General features: G+C 51.9%; 1 protein-coding gene across 1 annotated transcript in view; it reads left to right on the plus strand.

Moving 5' to 3' along the window:
- NRG2 (neuregulin 2) overlaps positions 1-7,782 on the plus strand; it is a 234,576-nt gene extending 226,794 nt beyond the window's left edge. The window contains exons 10-11 of the mRNA XM_075009597.1: positions 573-797; positions 6,769-7,782. Of these exons, the coding sequence (XP_074865698.1) occupies positions 573-797; positions 6,769-7,426 (883 nt within the window). The 3' untranslated portion in view covers positions 7,427-7,782. The remainder of the gene's footprint in view (positions 1-572; positions 798-6,768) is intronic.
- The last annotated feature ends 7,953 nt before the right edge of the window (positions 7,783-15,735 follow it).

Here is a 15,735-nt window from a genome sequence, read left to right on the forward strand (position 1 = left end):
CATGGGCTCCACTGGCACCCCCTTAGGCATCTGCTGCTCTTACCCTCTTCTAGATGCCTCCAGGCTCCCGCACATGCAGTCCTCTCTTTGCAACAGATACATGCAGTTCATTTAAGGCCCTTTGATTTCAGCGGGTTTGCTCCAGGCTCCTAATCATTTTCCAGGAAAAAGCAGCATTCAGTAGGCTTCTCTTGTAGAGCACTTGCAGCCAGATACTGGTACGTAAGTACTGGCAGAACAACTTTGCAGCTACAATTATTTGGGGGTGTCAGTGCAGATGGGCAGCTGTCCAAGTGCCTGATCTGCATGTGCTGTAAGGCGGTCAAGGGTCTGCTTCTGCTCCTGAGGGCCCCAACCATTTGCACCCATATTCATTAAGTCAAGACCAAGTTTTGCAAATCTGCCCCTCACCCACAACTAGCCCCGTTGCTTTTACAGAGAGAGGCAAGTGGATCCAGCGTGTGGATTTCTAACCTTCCTTCTGTGTGGCTCAGACCCACACACAGCCAGAGGGAACGGGCGTGGTGAGGCAGCCCACAGCTGAATTTGTTGATCTGTGGTTTGCTCCGCAGGCAGGAAAGCCATACGTGGAGCCTGGACCGGACGGAGAGCCTGACTTCAGATTCGCAGTCCGGTATGATGCTGTCTTCAGTGGGAACCAGTAAATGCAACAGCCCTGCCTGCGTTGAGGCCCGTGCCCGGCGAGGAGCTGCCTGTTGCGTTGAAGAATCGAGAAGACCCCCGGTGCAGTACAGAGATTCTGTGGATTCGCTGCGAGACTCGCCGCACAGTGAGAGGTGAGCCCTTGGGACATAGCTCCTTTGCAGGTGACTCTGGTGTGGGTTATTAGGCCCCACGGCCCTCCCCAGCACCTTCCATACCTGCAGGTTCTTCTTTCTGGTACCTACTTGTGCTTGTTCTTCCCAGATTCTCCACAGCTCCTTCCCTCCTCAGCTCCTTGTGTGCACTGAGCTAACAGAAGAGGAGCCCCCTTTTAACCAGTCTTACCTGGTTCTTAATTGGCCCCAGCTGTGCTGATTAGTCTGACTCACTTGCCTCTAAAAACCTCCTAATTGGCTCCAGGTGCTTTAATTGGCTTGATTGCCCTGATTGATTCCAGCAAGTTCCTGCTAGTTCTAGATTAGCCTCTGTGGAACAGGGATCTATTTAATCTGCAGCTAATATATTTCCCTTCCACCACTCTCCTGTAGCCCTCTGGCCTGGCTCTGTCACAAATATTAATAAGCGAAAGTTTGACAATGTCAGGGTGACTTCTGGGGACAGGCAGAGAGTGAAGCTTCTCTCGGTCCCTGGCTGAAGACTCCAAACTTGCTGACCACCTGTGACATGGGGAGGAATTCCTCTCCCCAGAGAGAAGCCGCTATCCTGTGAGCTTCGGCACCTGCTCCAACAGCTTTGTCGGTGCAAACAACCTGCAGCCATGAGCAGCTGTGACAATTACCAGCCAGTAGGGAGCAGTTCAGCCCAGGGATGGACAAATAGCTCATGACCCACGAGGGGGCTGGAGGCAAAGGAAGGTGAAGTAGAGAGGAGGGGCTGGATTCAGGTTCGGAACATGGCAACAAAAATGATTAGGGGTTTGCCATATGAAGAGAGATTAAAAAGATTGTGTCTTCAGAGTGGAAAAGAGGAGGCTAAGTGAGAATCTGATAGAGGTCTATGAAACCGTGACAGGCAGAGAGGAAGTGAGTGAGGATAAGTTTATTTACTTGTTTCCATAACAAAAGAACTAAGGGGTCACCAAATGAGATTGATGGGCAGCAGGTTTAAAGCAAACAAAAGGAAATATTTCTTCACGCAGCTTGCCATCAACCTGGGGAACTCCTGGCCAGAGGAGGTTGTGAAGGCCGGGACTTTAACAGGGTTCAGAAAGAGCTAGATAAATTCATGGAGGTTGGGTCCATCAATGGCTGTTAGCTGAATGGCATCCCTGGCCTCTGTTTGTCAGAGGCTGGAAATGGATGACAGGAGAGAGATCACTTGGATGAGTCCCTGTTCTGTTCACTCCGTCTGGGGCATCTGGCTTTGGCCACCATCAGAGGACAGGACATGGCACTAGATGGACCTTGGGTCTGACCCAGGATGGCTGTTCTTATGGTACAGTGGCGAGTTGGGGCCTCTCAGCATTTTTTTTAATGACGATTCACGTCTCATAGAGCTGGAAGGGACCATGGGAGGTCATTGAATCCAGTCCCCTGCCCTCTTGGGTGGACCACACACCATCCCCCTCCAGCTTTTTTTTTAAATCTATTTGCCCCAGATCCCTAAATGGCTCTCTCAAACATTGAGCTCACAACCCTGGGTGTGGTATGCTAATACTCAAACCACCGAGCTATCCCACCCTCTCTGCCTCTGGTGCTCCCCAGCGAAGGGTCCTAGCAGAGATGAGCAGAGGGGAGATCAGTGGGAAAGGGTCTGTAGGAGCTGAGCTCCTACGGCACGGGCAGGTGGGAAGCTGGACTCGTAGGTTACGTGATTGTGACACCACTAAATGGAGGAGTTAGCAGAGAGAGTGAGGGGCTGAGGGAGAAGCAGAAACGGGAAGAATGGGGGATTGAGCAGTTGGTTCCACCGTGCAGAGCACAGGCTCACAGAGAGACTCCTGTGCTGAGGAAATACGTCATTTGTTTGCTGCTTCAGCAAGTAGTCAGACTGTTGAACCAGGGCTTTCCGTAGGGTTAAATACCAGCATGACCCCCCGCACCTTTGGGCACCCAAATTGAACCCTTCGTCACAACGTCAGTCGTTCGGTATTGTGTGAACCCCTCGTCTGCCTGGCACCGAGATCACTTTGCCAAGGCGGGTGTGACCTGCTTAGTTACCTGATCAGAGTGCTGGCGCAGCTTTGTACCTGTTCTCTTTCCTGGCCAGACAGGCTGGCGTCTTTTCACATGCCCCAAGGCCTATCGATAGACACCCTGCATATTCCGTCCTGCGCTGGGGTATCCACGAGTGGAAAGCGCAAACGGAAGTGTGTGACTGCCAAGGGAAATCCAGAATGTGAAAGCAAGCTGCTGGCTAAATGACACACTTACCGAAGACTTGACAGTTGAACTTGGCAGGGGGCAGGGAGTGAGGTGGGGAAGAAACCATCTAGAAATCAAATGATGGTGCAGGGAGAGGGACAGAGACTTTTGGATTCTGAGACCAGTGGGGACCAACGTGGTAATCTGTAGTGCAGAGTTTCCCAGGGTTATTTGGCCATGGAACCCTTTTAAACTTGACAGAATTTTGCAGAACCCCTAATAACAGTCTTCTATATGGAGCTGAGAAAGTAGAGCACAAATTAGTAAGGATAATAATAAACAAATGCTCAGCTAGGTCATGAGATCAACATTTAGTTTAATTGCACATATTTAAAAACAAAAGTCACATTTTAGTGTGTACAAAACTTAAAGTTCAAAAACGACTGTGCATTCTGCTGGCAGTTTTCAGTGGGAAGAGTGGATTGCTTTCTTTCCTTGGCAAATTCTGTTTTTATTTGGTTTAATACTGGAAAGTTGGATTCACGTATCTGGCGCGGCATTGAGTTGGTTTCTGTATTTCATTTTTGTTGCTGCGTCGTCTGAGAGCCCAGTGTCATGCAAGCACACGCTGGCGAAGGGTAACAATTGACGAATTGCACGTTTTGATAAAGCTGAATATTCATGACATAAACCGCCCCAAAATGATCCACGCTCCCTGAGAGTGAGTACTGGGAGTAACAGGCGATCGCACAACTGACGCTGAGTAATGACATCATTATCCGCAGTCTCTGGCTGAACTGGCGCTCCACGGAGACACTTATTGTGTCAAACACACACGAGAATTGTTTTTAGTAGAATTTGTAGATGCTTTAATATTAATTATTATTTTTAAAACCTAAAACGATATGGTCATGGAATTTTCTCGCGGAACCTTTCTTTTCACTCCGCGGAACCCCGGGGTTCCAGGGAACGCTATTAGGGACACACTGCTACAGAGCCCTGCGCAGATGCAAAATTTGTATCAACATCTGTATCTGCAAAACTGAGCTGTGGATATCTGCATCCATGTCTGGGGGGTGGTCCGTGGATCTGCAGGGCTCTAACGATCTAGTCTGAGATCTGATCTATCACACTGCATAGACGTCATTCCTGCTTCAAGCCCGGAAACCCCTGGCTGAGGTGGAGCAGAGAGAACAGGACCCAGAGATCCCACTGGCAGGAGAATTTACCACGTTCTCGGCTGAGTGGGGAGGGGAGAGCGGGCGAGAGCGAGAAGGGGAAGGACTCAGTGGAAGTATTTAGGAGAGGAGGGAAGCGGGGAGAAAAGGCAAAACCAGAAGAGTGCCGGGATGGGTCTAGAACCGAGGGAAGCCTGAGTCTCTGTTCCAAAGCTTTGTCTGGATTCAAGGTCTGGGTCTCTTTCTTCTTCACCCCTACGGTCTCTACAGGCATCCACAACTCTGCCCCATCACAGAGGTCACTGACCCGACTCCAGTGCTTCTTTCGCTGAAGCGCTGATCTCTGTGCCAGGGCTATGTCCCAGGTCCCACCTGCGATAGTTCAGCCTGTCTCCCTTCCTTTGTCCCCATCACTCCTGTCACAGTCCTGAGACTGACTTTGCGCTGCTTTCAGCCTCATCCCTTCCATCTCCCATCCTCCCAGCCTCTCTCCGTCAACGCTTTCACTGCTCCCTGCTCCTCTCTGGATTGCCTTGTAATCCCCCCATCCCCTGCCTCTGCCTCTGCTGCCAGGTTGCTGAGCCCTGGGGCACTGTTCTAGGCCTATGCTGAGATCCTCCAGGTTTGGTCTTTCTAGGGCTTCCAAAGCCTGGTGGTTCTTCTCCTCCTGCTTCCTTCTGACACCTCACCCCTCTCTGCCTGCTTCTCTGGCCCGGGGCCTGCTAGTCTTTCCAAACCACCCCTAAGATCCCTCCTCTGCCTCTGAGCCTGTCTCACTCTCTCTTCCCCCTCTAACTCCCCTCTTTCCTTCCTCATGTCACTCAAGGTTCCAAGGCCTGACTGACTCTTCTTCCAAACCCTTACTCCCCATCACTTCTTGTCTCTTGGTCTCCTGCCCCTACTCTGTATCTCCGCGAGTCCTTTCCCTCTGCCGACATGTGCCAACCGTCTCTCTGCCAGGAAAGAAACTCCTTGGGGTGGACTTGTTTCTCCCCCTTCCATCTTAGCTCTGCCACCCTCCTCCACTGGCTTCCTGGGTTTTACCACCCTGCCCCTGCCCCTTCCCGACTTTGCTGTCCCTCCAGCCCTACCGGCAAAGAGGGCAGGAGTCAGTGGAAATGAGATTCTGGATCTCTTCTGCTAAGAGTCTTTAAGGAGATGGGGAAGGAAACGGAACAAGTGGCGAGAGCCTTCCCAGGCTTTCTGCCTGTAGCGGGAACTGCAGAACCTATTTGAATTGGACGTTTCCTCCTCAAAAAATGGTGCGAGCAGCCAGGCTGGAAAAGAGCAAATGTGGAGCTAACCCAGTGTCTGTGCCTCAGGACTGCCCATCGCAGATCCAAGCAAGGTCAAAGAGCTTGAAGCTGAAACTGCTGGGACACCATAACCTAACAACTAGAGCCGAGGGACATTTTTCAGGCTCAATTCCTTTTTCTCAGAAACATGCAGACTCAGGTTCACCAAAGCTATTTTCCAGTGCACGACTTTGGTTCAGGTGAAGAAACAAACACGAAAGGTTTCGACTTCCCTGGTGAATCCCTCAGACGCAAAATACTCTTTGGCCCTGGAGTGCTCCAGAGCTTAGGTGTGGGGCTGGAAGCTGCAGTTGTACTGGAATTGGCATCTTCTGGAGGAGCCTTGAGAGAGACGTTCTAGTTATTTCTGACCCTGAAGCTCCCATGGGACTTTTTGCAAGGGGAGGGGTTTTAGCTCTGGTATTATTTCCTATCTAGATTCTCACTGTTGTTTCAATCAGATGTTATCCTTCATTTCCTCAACAGCTGTTCAGTGTGGCTGGCACTGAGAAAGGGGTGGTGTTTTGGAGGGGGCTAGAGTTCAGTTGTAAACCTCCATTCTGAACAGTTATACACTCACATGCCCATTGGGCTAATGTAGGGCTCCGGGAGTCCAAATGGAGGGCTTGCACGCCCTGTAATGGGGCGGCCCTATTGTAAATGGGCCCCATAGTCTGTAAAACTCCTTGGCATTTGGTTCTTTTGAGTGATGTTTAGAGCATGTGGATGCAGGTGTCTCAGTGACTGTGAGTGCATCCGTTACTGTGTGAGGAATGCGGGTCCATCAGTTACGGTGTGAGGGGTGTAGGTCTGTCAGATGATGTGTGAGGGGTGCAGGTCGGTCAGTTACAGTGTGAGGGGTGTAGGTCTGTCAGATGATGTGTGAGGGGTGCAGGTCGGTCAGTTACAGTGTGAGGGGTGTAGGTCTGTCAGATGATGTGTGAGGGGTGCAGGTCGGTCAGTTACAGTGTGAGGGGTGTAGGTCTGTCAGTTTGCGGTGTGAGAGGAGTGGGTCGGTCAGTTTGTGGTGTGAGGGGAGCGGGTCGGTTAGTTACAGTGTGAGTGGTGCAGGTTGGTCAGTTACAGTGTGAGGGGAGCAGGTCAGTCAGTTACCACATGAAGGGTGCGGGTCTGTCAGTTGCAGCGTGAGGAGTGTAGGCATGCCACTACACAAAGTAAGGAGTGTGTTTGTGGTAGTTATTTGGCCCTGATAGTCTGGACCCAAGGGTCAGGTATTCCTGTGGAGAAGAATTCTATCTAGGAAGCTCTTGTTAATCGGGCTGCTAATATAGTAGTTTCTCTTTTCAGGTATGTGTCGGCCCTGACAACACCAGCCCGGCTGTCTCCTGTTGACTTCCATTACTCACTTGCTGCACAGGTACCAACTTTTGAGATCACCTCCCCCAACTCGGCTCATGCAGTGTCCCTTCCGCCTGCGGCACCCGTTAGTTTCCGAGTGGAAGAGCAGCAGCCCTTACTGCGACACTACCAGGTGCCCTTCCAGGACATGCAGAGATACGACAGTTACTACCAAAGGAGGAGCTACCTGAATGAGAGCATGGGGAGCCTGCCCTCAAGCCCCTTCCGCATTGTGGAGGATGACGAGTATGAAACGACACAGGAGTACATCACAGCACTAGAAAAACCAAAGAAAACAGCTGGCAACAACAGGCGGTGGAAGAGATCCAACCTCAATGGGCAGATCTCGCACAGAGCCCGGACAGTCAGAGACTCTTTCTCGGGAAGCAGTGCTTCCTACAGCGAGTCAGATGAGGAGCTCATAGCGGAGAGCACCCCGTTCCTAGCCGTTCAGAACACTGAGGCAACGAGCACAGATTCACCACCGCTCTATCGGCCAGGAGACAGCAGGACTTACTACTCCTACGAGAGACACGGCACTCAGCCAGAGAGCGGGCCAAGCAGACTGCCGCACACGAGACCCAAACAGGACTCGGCTCCTCTTTAGAAGCCTCACAAACTCACGCAACCACAAACAGGCCGGCATCGAAAAGGAGGAGAGAGATTTTTATTTTATATAAAAGAGGAAAAAATATAACAAATCAAATGTTTTATTTTCGGTTTAGCAAAGTTGTCTTATAATAGCTAACAGCAAAGAACTTTTTTATAGGGAATCTCTATTTATATGTAACATCTGGACTTACCGCTTCTGAGGAGAAAAAAACACAAAACAAAACAAAACAAATAACAAAAAGATGGGCCAATTTTTGACTTCTTAAAAATAGAAAAAAAAATATCGTGGTGCCTTTATTTTGCTGTCTGCTAATGCCAGAGTCCATGCTGAGGATATTACGTTTCGGTAGCATTCTAAATATCATAGGTTTTTTTTTTTTTGTTCAAGACAACTTCCCATGTTAAGGGCACTTTCCCATTTGAAAGAAACAGCACCCTCCACTTTGCTCTGGACAGTTGTCATCTTGTTCTTTAAAATATTGTTATTAAACACACGCAAATGACACGTGTGTGTATTTTTCTCATAAGTAACTCCTAAGGGGAATCAGTCTTGCCAGTAAAATAGTTGTAGTAGGAAGAGTTACACACAAAAAAAGAAAAAGCAGACGGTAGCAACAGCCCTTACAATACAGTTGTTGACCATGTTACTCATGGGGACCCAAGTAAAACTGACTCATTTTGGCAAGGTTTTGTGAAGTTGTAGTCCAATGAATAAAATGTTTACATGAATGTGGTACAATATTACGTCTTTACACGTGGTTGAACCCACTCCACTGGTACAGACCCTGATGGCAAGGGAAGCAGCCCACTGCAGCAGCTGCAGATGAGCCTTCTCTGCTGATAAGCTGCTGTAAGAGACGGCGTTACAGTATTGCAAGAAACAATGTGAATCTCCGACAGGGTCACATGTTGGCCAGGACAGTGCAGAAGAGTAGCGCAGAGGCTGTGGGGAAGTAGGTGGCAGTACGACTGCTAGATTAGCCCTGCCCCTTGCTGTGAATAGTGGCGTGGGTGCTAGGTATGTGATCATTCCCTATTGAAGGTCACTGCAGTGCATCACCAGGCTCCTGCCCCTGGTCAGTGGAACAGGCGGGCGATGCATCAGGAAAGCCATTCAGTGGATTCTGCTGTACCCACGTGCCATATATCATAAAGAAAGTGGTTGTTGTAATGTGCCCGTGTAACATTATAACTTGCTATCAAAGCTGGATGTCACGCTGGGGTGGCCCTGGCCACTGGCCGTGTGGCTCAAAGAGGCAGTGCTGTGTGTCCAAGCAGCAGAAAATTCACATGTGAAAGCGCCCCTCCTTTCAGTTCCCGGCAGCACCCCTGTTTACATTGCAGCCTGACCTGTTTCTTTTTGTATTTTCACTTCTGCATGTCCTTTGCATTTCTGATACTGTAGACTGGATGCATGGTGAAGCTGTGACTGAGAAGATAATACAACAATTGACAGTGTATTTCATTTAACGTTTAGCAATAAAGTAACAAAACCCTCTATTCCGCACCCACAATGGGGCAGCTGGAAACTCTGCTAATTTGTCATATGACGACTGTAAACATTTGCTCTGGATTGTCTGAATGTCTGAACTCTTGACTGTTTAACACTTGAACATTTTTTATATTATAAATAAAATAAGAAATAATCAACATGTTTCCAGCATTAAGCTTAACTCAATGATCAGCCTAGGGGCGGGTGATGGGTGTGAAGAACAGTTCCCAGGCCTGAACTTCACTTACATCCCAGAGTAACCAAATGTTGTAGTAACTAACCGAACGTGACATTGCAACTCCCACCATTAGGTTTCAGAGTTAATACCTCACTGAGATGAATGGGTCTGCTCATGCTTCTCTCAGTGGTGCTATCATCTGCAGATCAGGTGAGACAGTGCTGCATTAAGGCACGTTTAGAAGGCATCTTTTGCAACTGTAAGGCTCAGAACATGCCCCCAAATGTTCACAGGTGGTCAGCAGTACTGGGGGCCTTCCATCTTAGTGTGACCAAACTGACAGCTGAAGGGGCAGGAGTCTCAGAGGGGCAGAAAGATAACACTTCAGCTGCACTGCTGGGAAGCTGGACCGTCTTAGGATGGACATAACGCTTTGTAACAGGTCGTGATACTGGTGGGGTTTTCGCCTCATAACCCCCGGGTTGGGTTTAACACCAATTAGCTGCAGTTGAGTTGTCAGTGAAGACGCTCGCCACCGGCTGAGCTCCCGCTCTGGAATTGTACAATGGCATCTCACCTGCGTGGGCGTTGTCCCAACCCCAGGGAGCACACGAGGCCTAGCCAGTATTTCCTCTAATCATTCCCATCTATGTGCAGCTTTTTTCCCTCCGGGGCGGATTACATTTTTATGGGCGCTGCTGCATGTGCGACTACACGCCACCAGTAGGAACACCGACCTAACGTGGGCGCCCTCCTTATCAGCTGGGCGGCTTTTGAATCTCTCCTGAGCCGCTGCAGAAACACCCAGCTTCCAGGGAACGCTGGGCCTGACCAGCCGGCGGCTGTCCTTGGTGCATGGGGGGAGCAGAGCAGAGAAGGAGCCTCCCAGATGCTTGGTTAGCCCATGCAAATGCCTAGCAGAGTAACTGTCCAGCAATGGCGTTAACTGTGCAGGGAGAACATACACCCAACCCCACTGGGCAGCACAGGGGTGATTGGTAGCAGAGGGGTAGCCGTGGTAGGGGGTGTGTCTGACAAAGCAGGTCTTTGCCCACGAGAGCTGATGCTCCAATAAATCCCTTAGTCTATGAGATGCCACAGGACTTCTTGTTGCTAAAGCTGGCAGCAGAGCCTCAGAGGCAGGGGGCAAGGGTGGCAGCAGACTGTGAGGTACACCCTCGGAGCTCTGCCGCTCCTCGCCAGCCCTGCTGAGGCTACACGGCTAGCGAGCGCAGGAGAGTGTGTACAGCCGCCCGAGTGGGACCCGCCAGCTGCGGAGATGTAACCTGAGCCGAATAGGGCCAGTTGCTGTCTCTGACAGGGTCGCTAAAGGGGATGCGGAGCATTTGCTGCATCGGGCTGGGGATAGAGGTTTCTGGGGCAAGCCCTGGCTTTCCCACTGATTTGCTGTGTGAAATTCGGGGGGGGGGAAAATCAGTTGACCTTTCTGCACCCCAGTTTCTGACGAGGTAAAAGAGGGCTGCGGTTATGGCCCCGCCTCATGTAGCTGCGGTCCAAGCCTGCCCAAGAGAGCGTTAGTTGCCTAGCAGCTGCGGTCTGGCCCTTTGTCAACACCCAGGACAGTGATCTGTGCTGCATCGCCTCAGTTCCTGGTGTGAAGCCTCTTCTAGGAAGACGAGCAGGACGCTTTTTGGTAAGGGCCAACTCCAAAGTTCAGCGGGACCATCCCATTGCCCTCAGCGGGCTTGGAGGCGGCCCTAAATGCTGGTACCAAATGTAAAGGAACAAGAACACCGTCTGTGGGCCCTGGCATGAAACGGAGTCTCATGAAGAACTTGGGCAGGCTGGCAAGACACCAGCTTTGGCAGAGGTTGGGGCTTCAGGCCCAGGGCCTGTCACTGAAATGTATGTGTGTGTGTCTGTGACCCCCACCCGCATGGAGAGGGATGGATTTTAAGCTATTTTAGGTGCATGGTCCCAGTAACTGCGTACCCAAAGCTTGGCAAATCTGTGCACACAATGATGACGAGAGCCAATAGTTCCATTAATGACTTGGCTCACAGAGTGGCGTAGGCTCACAGAAGTGTCAGAGCAGCACTTTGGTGGCCAGGATTAAAAGTTCAACACGACCTTGGAGAATTCTTCTGCAGGCAACACAACACAATTCAATAAAGACAAGCGTGAAGAACGTCACTTACGAAGGAGCCCATCAAATGCACAGCCACAGCCTGGGGAACAACTAGCGAGGTGATGAAAAGGCGGAAAAGGAGCTGAGGGTGACAGTGGCTCACAGACTAAATATGAGTCAGCTGCGTGCTGCAGCTGCAAAAAGGCTAATATAGTTGTGGGGGTGTGTGAAGGGGCGCGTTATATGTAAGACACAGGAGATAATCACCCCACGCTACTCAACACTGCTTATGCCTCTGCTAATACAGAGTGTCCAGTTCTTGGAACCACACCTGAGCTATGATGTGAACATATTGGAAAAAAAAAAAGTCACAAGGATTAAAACAGAAAAAAATGATAAAGGGCTTAGAAAAAAATTTACCTGTGAGGAAAGCTTTAAAAACTGGCTGTTTTAGCTGGCAAAAAGAAGATTAAGGGAGAAGCTGATGCTAATTTCTCAGTTATGCTATGGGCTGTCTAAAAAGGATGGAGCTCAAGCATTCTCCAGGGTCACTGAAGGTAGGACATGGACTTCGTGCAGCAAGGGAGCATCAGGTCAGCAATGGGTTCAACCTCTCTAATCCGGAACACTCTGGTCTGGCCACATCCGTGGTCCAGCATGATTTTAGTTAGCTGGATGACCATGGCGTGACCGAGGTTCCCCTGGTCCCATAAAGTTTGTTTTCAGCCACTTGTCCTGGCACTCTGTGTTTTGTGCTGTTACTTAGCTGTATTTTACCCCTAAAAGTTTTCTACGAGCCCAGTGAGCAGTGGGAGTGTTGAGAATGCTGCTAGCCAACACTTATCTCCTGTAGTTTGGCAAATTCTCTCACTGGGCATCAGTCAGGTCCCAAGAGTGCTGGACAAGAGAGAGGTTCAACCTGTGAGAAAAACTCACATGTGGGTTAGGGAAGTGCTGGACCAAGCTTCTGGGAAGGAGGGAATCGCGGGCCCCCCAACCATAGCGAGTTTGCTGGAGAAACATCTGGCATGCATGTTTGTTGGAGAAACATGTTGGAGAAACATCTGGCAACACACGAGCATGTTGGAGGAACATCTGGCAGGGCTGGGCCAGGTTGCCGTGGTCCTGCTGCTGTGCAGGGTGCGGACTTGATGATGTCAGACCAGCCCATCTGGCCCTGCTGTGATTCTGCTCATCAATTTGCACGTGCCAGCCGGGTGCCTGAGCTGGGTGGGGGCTTGTTTCTCAGCACGGTTCTTTCCCACCCTCGCCTAGTGTTGGCGGTGGGGATGTGGCCGTGGCAGGCTGGGGCACTTGCTCCCGACAGGGCAGGGAGCCTTTCCTCTGAGCAGGAACAGCGGAGGAGGATGGATTCGCTGCCCAGTGAACGCTACAGGGCTAGGAACCAAGGCCCCTTGGGCCTTCTGCTACTGACCCTGCAGGCAGGAGGGCACCTAGGCGAAGATGGACCATCACTGACATGAATGATCCCGAGGTGATTCTGGACCTGGCGGGAAGGCAGAGCAGCTGCCCCAGAGCGTAGCCAGGGCCCTCCAGGGTAACTCAAAGTGGGTCAGATTTCAGGTGCCCAGTGAAGCCGGGAGAGGCTGCGGTGTGACAAAGCCAATGCTTTTTACCTGCTCTGAGGACAGTGGTCCCTGGCTCCTGCCGGAGCTGGGCTTCTGAACGTTTCTCTTTGATGTGGGCAATTGAGTTATGTGCCCCGAAACCATCACCCTAGCAAAGTGCACAGTTTCCAGTCTTTTGTTCCCAGGAGGGGGCCAGCATGGGACGCCCAGCTTGCCAGAGAGCACCGAGTGCAGCTCACACTATACGTGCAGCGGCTCAGACGCACCAAAGCTGGTGCACAGCAAATAGCCTTTTCTGCTGCACGGTTCCTTGTCATTTACTGGCTCCTGCCCGATGCCCCTGCATGGGCTGAATGGAGAGCTCTGGATTTACAGCAGGGCCAGTGAGGGGACCAATGGGCCACCCAGGCCCAACTCTGGCTAGTAGAGGGAAAGCAGCATACAGGCGCTTCCTGTGTCACACTCATCGGGCACGGGACCCTCCACACGTACAAACGGGAGAGCAGGCGAGAGGCACCGGTGGTGGCTGGAGGACTCCAGAGGAGCAAGAGATGGTGCTTTGAAGGGGATACCACCACCTCTTGCCAGCCACTGGCCGAACCAGCGCGTCAGCATCCTCCGGCCTGCACGCACCGCCTCCTGCACTGGATGCAGGCCATGTGGGGAGGACGGCCTGGAGGTGGGGATTTCTAGAGCCAGTGCTGAGCCCCCGGGGCAGGGGGGGTGGCTGGGTGATGGCTCTGGCTGCAGGAGCTGGTGCGAAGCGAGGGGTGGCCATGGGATGCCCAGAAAGCCCCTTCAGAATCTCCACCTTCCTCCTCCTACTCTACGTAAACCCACCGTTCCTCAAGCACCAGCAGTTGAGGATCAGCTAAACAGCTGTTTCTATAATTTGCAAAGATTCGGGATTCCCGCTGCCTGATGTGTTAACTAGGCTACTGCGAGCTAGTGCTAGCTGGGGTCCCTACCTACCATTGAGAGCATCACGTCAGTGGGAAAATCCTTTGTGAAGTCCAAACAACTGACTTACAAGTGAAAGTTTGGAACGTGACGACTCGTTCGCGAGTTGGGTACTTCCTGCGCTCAGAGAGGGAGGATTTGTGGGAGGATGGGGCGTAACCTGGAGACATGGGCTGGGTTGTTGGCTTTGCTTCCTGTGTGGCTTTCCTTTCCCAGCTATAAAACAGAGACAAAGCCTGTGAAGTAGAGGCCAAGCCCAGCACTGCATGGCCGAGTCTCCTGAGGGTAACTGTGTTAAAGGGGTGCTCAGATGTTAGGGGGCCAGCAAAGTACCTTAATGTCTACCAGTGGCCAGAGCAGTTGTGATGTGAGCAGCACTTGTATCTCACCAGGGGAGCAGCCCCAGGGGCAGGCTGGTCTTCACCACAGGACTACGGAGCTGGGTCCTGTTGCCCAGATCCAGCCCTTGGCTTGGCTCCATCCATGCAACAGGACTGGATCCCATCACATACTTCTAAAGTCCCTCCGGCTGCTTTGGCTGCAGCTGCCTGGGATTCCCAAGCCTAGTGCGAGGGGAAGGTAATATGGGAGTTGGATGTCACAGGCCTCCCACTTGCTTGGCAGCCGTTCCCTGGGATGGCTCTCGTTCCATGTTTAAAGGAACGTCACATACACATGCCCAAGGCCTCTGAAGTGACAGGGCTGCCAAGTGCAAACATAAGCGTTCAACACGAACGTGTCTTGCAGCTGTTCGTGGATGTACAGCTGGGGCTTAGGGCACGCTGAGAACTCCTAGCACTGCACTTGGGAACCAACTCTTCTCCCACAGTCCCTGGTGGGCTTCGATGTGGCGGAGACAGCTACAGAAACACTACCCCGCTACAGCGATGCTCACTACAGAACCGCGTGCCAGCTGAAAGGCCTGCCAACCCAGCCAGCTGGCAGTCTCACAAGGTGGAGCTGCTCCAGAACTGAGCACTGGAAGCTCCCATTGTCTCCGCCTGGCCCTGGGACGCTCAGCACCTCTGCAAGTCAGATGCAAGGTGGACACCCAGGAGCTGTGGCATCTCAAATTTGTGGATCCTTGAAAAGTAGGGCTTAAATAATGACGTGGGGGCCGAGCCATCGTGTTCAAAGCCACCTGCACCCTGACCTGGCTTTCAGGGTGAGCCGATCTGGGCTTGATGCCTAGTGTTTCTGGGGGAGGTGGCGGAGGAGTTCGCAGGAAATGTCAGGGGGGAAAAGTCTGCCCTTTCCCATGAGCAGCTGTGTTTGAAAATCCATTTGCTGAACCGGAGTCAGTCCTCCAAACCCACAAGTGTTGAACTCGGCGGGGGCTAGAGGGGCGATTAGGCACTCCTGATACCTTGGAGAAGCCCCGCTAAGGGCCGTGCAGTGGTGGCTGTGGTCACAAAGCGCATCCAGGACACAGCGGGGACTGGCAGCCACAACGCACAAGATCGTTGGGCTAACCACACCAACAGCCTCCCTTGCGTGGCTGGAACCGGGAGCCTCCCCAGGCTGGGCGGATGAGTCCGGCAGCTTTCCGTTTGCTGTGGCATTCAGGGGAGCAAGGGAAGCCGAGTGCTTACATTGGAGCGGCTGCTGCCAGCGAAAGAAGCTCGTGCTCAAGCGCCACCCCAGCAGCAAGCGTCTTTTCTGCCAAGAGATGTTGGGCCAATACGAGCTGTCACCTCCTCCAGCTCGTCGCTTTCAAACCGCCGCCAACGTGCTGATGTGCCTCGGCCATGCGGCACTGGTCCTGCATTACCCAAGACTGACGGGCCGGTTTTGGGCTTTGTTTTTGAATATACTTTTCGGCACATGAAGACATCCCAGCAACCATCTGGACCAGCAGTTTTGCAGGCCCTTCAGCTTAGCCCAGGCAGTTCCTATGTGATGGGGGCTGTTCATGCCACACCAGCCAGGGCTGGAGTGATGGTAATGAGCCTGAGGAAGCCAATTAACTTCCTAGGCCGTATCAGAGGGGGCTGGG

The sequence above is a fragment of the Carettochelys insculpta genome, chromosome 15, assembly GCF_033958435.1.
Source record: "Carettochelys insculpta isolate YL-2023 chromosome 15, ASM3395843v1, whole genome shotgun sequence".
Classification (NCBI taxonomy): domain Eukaryota; kingdom Metazoa; phylum Chordata; order Testudines; family Carettochelyidae; genus Carettochelys; species Carettochelys insculpta.